General features: G+C 30.2%; 1 protein-coding gene across 2 annotated transcripts; it reads left to right on the top strand.

The window, feature by feature from the left end:
• The first annotated feature begins 990 nt into the window (after positions 1–990).
• LOC139993215 (uncharacterized) lies at positions 991–5051 on the top strand. 2 transcript variants are annotated; one of them, XM_072014725.1, is made up of 7 exons: positions 991–1149; positions 1796–2225; positions 2310–2543; positions 2625–2896; positions 2984–3142; positions 3222–3435; positions 3513–5051. In XM_072014725.1, exons 2-7 carry the CDS (start codon positions 1837–1839, stop codon positions 4552–4554), a joined length of 2310 nt encoding a protein of 769 aa, XP_071870826.1. In that variant the 5' UTR covers positions 991–1149; positions 1796–1836; the 3' UTR covers positions 4555–5051. The 2 variants fall into 2 exon arrangements, with proteins under 2 accessions (XP_071870826.1, XP_071870825.1); XM_072014724.1 differs by having other exon boundaries at positions 2969–3142.
• Positions 5052–5266: the final 215 nt, after the last annotated feature.

The following is a 5266-nucleotide window of genomic DNA, read 5'->3' as shown; positions in this document are numbered from 1 at the left end:
AACTACTAATTTGAAAGTACAAAATTACACAGAATACGCATGAAAATATATATACAGTATTCAAAGTATAATGCTTTCTGTAATATTTGGTAGGTAAAATTTTCTACCGTGGTTCTACCTTTTTAATTATATTTTCAAAATAATGAATTTGCGTAAAAATCTGCAATCTATATATTATCAATAGTGAAATAATTACGGTTCTTTAAGTAATACATATCTTAGTAAGACAGTTGGAATGATTTAGTAATGACATGATAAAGCATTATTTGCGAACTATATATGTATGTCTCCCATTCTTCTTTTTGGCTAATGATATGAAACATAATCTCCTAACATAGCAGCTTTATCTTACAATCATGATACGTCAAGGTTTTCTTTAATTGAAGAATTATTTTTATTTTATCTCCATCATTTTACAACATAATATTTTAAGAAATAAACTGGTTATAGTTATCGGTTGATTCTGACAAATTATGTACGTAAACCATTTGTTTAAAATATAATATTATGAATGTATAAGAAAAATAACAGTACATCAAAACAACGTATAAAAAGTATTTAAAAATAAAAGAAATTGATAGAAGTATTATTTGTACCATGATAGGTAATTCTACGTAATCACGATCAAATTGAATAAAAAACATCAAGTATTCAAGTTTTTTTGTCTTTGTGCAATAAATTATTTGACAATACTGAAATGTTGGTACTACTGGGATTACTTAATTTTCACTACTATTAAGTTAGTCGATACAGTTTAAGCAAATTAACAAAAATTTACAATTATATGTATTATTACTTATTTTTATATCATTATAAATGAGGTAATAAACAATATAAGTAGTTAATACTAATAACTTAAAATATTAAATTGAACATAAAGTTCGAACAAATAAGTATTATTTCAACCAGACCGTGTATTTATGTGCTGTCTTCATCCTGCTAGGAATTTTTTTTAAGAAGGTATCACTGATGATAATAATTCTTACCTTCGGTTAATATCTCATTCATAGCATTATGCTACACCAGTTTCCATTCTGCGATCATGGGTTGCTATAAAAGTACCGTTCCCGAGAAAAGATAGTTTCGTCGAGATATTAATTATTTTTCATTTGAACGTCGACATCAAAATTTCCTTCTCGTTTCTCGAAGGTAAGAACTCACACTTCTAGAACCGTATGATTTATAAAAAAAAATAGTGACATCGATAATCAATAACAAGTTGAATAAAATGGAAACATACCGATTATAAAACAGCTTTATGACGCCTCTTTCTTTTCCGTATGACGTCTTTTTCTTCACTTTCTTTCTTGTTTTAATAGAAATACGTTCTTGAAGGTTAATACAAGCTTATCTTTTTTCAATGAATTTTAAGACGAAAAAAATTTTTATCTTGATATTTTTACACGTACGTATGACATTTACGTCGACGTAATAGAATTTATATACAGTCTTGTATTTTTGTTAATTATTCACTTTTATCGTAAACTGAAATTATTTATGTAACATTTTAAACAACCTATCGTAGTCAGTAAATATTTATAAACTGTAATAATAATAACAATCAGATATATGTAAAATATCTTGTATAGACTTTATAAATTAATGGATAATTATTAATATCACTAGTGACATTATTTAACTTACAGTTTTATTTTACTTTAATTTTACTAATTTTACTTTATAGTGTATATACTTAATTCATATGTAATATCTTATATTATAGATGGAATTATTTTTTATACAAATATATTAATGTTAACTTTGTTAGATTCATATATGATTTAATGTATTTCAGGGTAGTTCCTTTTAATAAATGGACAAATGCATTAATCTATAATGGAAGGTCCATTAGAAGTAAAAGATTCGACTGCAGGTGCAGAAGAACCTATTAAATCAGAAGCACCTGTACAGAATCCAGATAGCAGTGATCGAAGTGATGGGGCAGTGTCACCTCCGCCAAATTGTAGCATTTGTTTGGGCAAATTAGTGAATACCTCATTCACTGATAGTTGCCTTCATCAATTTTGTTTTACTTGTTTACTTCAGTGGTCTAAAATAAAGACAGAATGTCCATTATGTAAACAAACATTTAAATCTATCATACACAATGTTAGATCAGAAGAAGATTATGACCAGTATCATGTACCTAGAGAATTTGCCACTTTTGATCTTAATTTTGAATTGGGTCATGCTATGGATGTTGGCACTCATCGTTTTCATTATAGGTATCATGTAAATCTTAACCCAAGATTAATATCTAATATTAAATATATAACAATGTCATAAACGAATAAATTAAATCATTATAGAACAACTATGACAGGACATCACAGGCGTCCACATGAAATAGTGCTTAATCCAGAACAGGTTGCAAGAAGAGAACAATTACCAAGCATAGCACCACAAGTTCCAATAGGAGAGCGCTTACGTAGACGTGTAAATCCAGCCGATTATCGTCGTACCATTTATAGGCTCGGAATTTGGGCTACTGCATTACCAGATGTATTTGGCCGCTTTCGCGAATGTAGTGCCGATTTTTATCGGTAAGTATTAATACTTCGTACTATCTATACATTATTTGCATGAAATATCAATCAATATAACGTTTTCTTATTCTGTCTAAGGAGAGAACCGAGAGAATTAAACCGACTTATACCATGGTTAAATAGAGAATTGCAAGTATTACTCAATAACAATTCTTCACTTGTTGCATATGTATTAAGTATCATATTGGATGCTCTTAGTCACTATGATATCAGAAGCCCAGAATTTCGAGAGTTAGTACGCCCTCATTTCAGCACATACACAGATCACTTTGTACATGAATTACTTAATTATGCGCGAACTAATTTCGATTTAGTTGGCTATGATCAATCCGTAACTTATTTACCACAGGGTATGTGATATAGTTCCATTACTTATTTGTATATCATACGTGATACTTTACATTCTTTCTTTCTAAAATTAGTAATATTCATTATAGGATTGTCAAATGAATATGTATCACATATTTTGTCACCTGCATCTAGCAGTACTAGCACTAGTTCTGATGATTCAGATGTCCGAGTTCTAGATGAAGCAATTGACCTTAGAATGAACACAGATATGCCTAGTGTAGGACCACATACAATTAATATGCCTGGTAAAACTCTCATTTGTTTTTCTTTGTTTCACATCGTTATTTTACATGAAATCAAAATGTAAAGTATTTTTTTAATTAGGTCCAAGTACTGTAACACAAACGTTTCAATTGGAAATCCCGTACAATGTACCAGATGTATTAACTATTTCCTCTGATTCCTCCACATCAGATAATGATTGCGAAGTGATTGGTTATGTGAAACCTCGTCATGAAAGAACTCCAGAAATCATAGAATTACTTTCATCCGATCCTGAAGAAATAAACATTTCTCACATATCAAATGATAACGCTCAGTAAGTGAAAATATTTTATTTCAGAACACTTGACATCGATTGAAATCATAGCTATGTTATTTTAATGTCATTATTAGAGTTCCAGCACCTGCTTCATATGAAGATATTGTCCAACCTAGTACATCTCACAGTATTAAGAACCGAGCATTGGCATCATCATCTAACGAAAGTAATTCTGATTCAGACAGCGATTACAATTTCAGAAGAAGCAGAAAATATCAAAGTCGCACTAGAAAACATACGAAAAGAAGTACAACTAGTAAAAGGCGCAAGCGATCTACAGAAACAAGAGTTCGTAATCGAACGAGTAGGAATTTATCCAGTTCAGGCGAAAGTGACGCTAGAAAAAAGGCATCGAAGAGGAATACTCAACGGACGTCGAAAAGAAGATTAAGTAGTAGTAGTAGTGACAACAGTTCTCATGAGATCGAATCAAAACCTATGGATGAAAAAAAATCGAGAACTTTACAATATTCTACGAAAGGCACTGTACGTGTTCGTAAAGATTTAATTAAGAAAGAAAGTCGATATTCGGACGATGAATCATTTAGTAGTAATAGTACTGATTCAGACGAAATTGTGAAGAATGTGAAATCTCGTACACTGCGAAAATCTAAAAGGAAATACGCCACTAGTTCAAGTGATTTTGATATGAGCAGAAGTGAGAAGATAATTAGAACAAGAGGTAAAACCAGGCAGGTATCAGATACAAAAGAAGCTCACCGAAAAGAGTCAAGATACAAGAGTGATCGACAGTCTGAGTCTAGAAGTAGCAGTGTATCTTCTTACACATCCCAGAAAGAAAAAAGAGATAGTTCTAGAAGACGGGAATCTCAACGAGATATGAGTGATAATGACAACTCTTGGACAGCCAGAGACATGTTAAGAAAAGATCGTGAATTTAAATCCAAGACAAGAGAAGTAATTCTAAGTAGTTCAGATTCCGATGGAGATTTTAGGTCGCACAGTCAATGCAGTAATTATTCAAGTAAATCGTATGCACGTAAAAAAAAATCGAAGCATAAAGATAGGCATAAAAGTAAAAAGAGGAAACGATCTAGTAGTAGAACACATAGTTCATCAAATCGATCTCGACTAACTCGACGACATCCAGCTTGAAATTAAAATACAATATTGAAACATTCCGATTCGAAAAATGATTTAATTAGAAAAAGAAATAAACGTGTGCAACTCCTACAAAATTTGCAAGGGGTTACAAAAGATCTCAGGGTAACGCCAAATCAAAATCGATGAAAATAACGATGCATTTGATTATTAATTGGCTTGGATTCTGAACGATATCACTGAATTTAATTAAAACCATTTGACGATTACCTATTTAATTGGAAGTTACTAATGAATTTCTTTAAACTATCATGTGCACGTGAAATACAACAACGATAAAACATGATGAATTCACATCAATTTTGAATATATTCATTTGTTCGTCATCATCAATATGGTTATAAGGGTGCAGAGACATTTAACATTTTTAAATGAAAACATACTGCATTATATGAAATATTATTTTATTTCTCTATATTTTTAATGAAAATGGCTTCCACATGTGTTGTAAAATATATGGAAATTGTGTATAAAGTACTGACGTAAAATTACAGGCTTTATTTATAATTTTTTCTAATGTATAAATTGTTTACATAAAAGATGCGACCAAACTTTGTGTTAAAATTTATGTTAAATTTTGGGCAATATATGGAAAAGAAAATATTCTGCATAAACACGTACGAACATATATATATATATATAGAATAATTTTGTGTATATATATATATATATGTTATATATATGGTATATATGATATATATACATA

This window comes from Bombus fervidus, chromosome 12 (genome assembly GCF_041682495.2).
Source record: "Bombus fervidus isolate BK054 chromosome 12, iyBomFerv1, whole genome shotgun sequence".
NCBI lineage: Eukaryota > Metazoa > Arthropoda > Insecta > Hymenoptera > Apidae > Bombus > Bombus fervidus.
Note: the sequence above shows the minus strand (reverse complement) of the source record. Positions and strands in the feature narration are given on the sequence as shown.

Bases quoted from the DNA above. Each gene is read 5' to 3' on its own strand.
- LOC139993215 (XM_072014724.1), top strand. From the start codon at position 1,837: ATGGAAGGTCCATTAGAAGTAAAAGATTCGACTGCAGGTGCAGAAGAA. The intron at 2,544-2,624 runs GTAAGTATTAAT...ATTCTGTCTAAG, and splicing joins TGTAGTGCCGATTTTTATCG to GAGAGAACCGAGAGAATTAA. The intron at 3,143-3,221 runs GTAAAACTCTCA...TTTTTTAATTAG, and splicing joins ACATACAATTAATATGCCTG to GTCCAAGTACTGTAACACAA.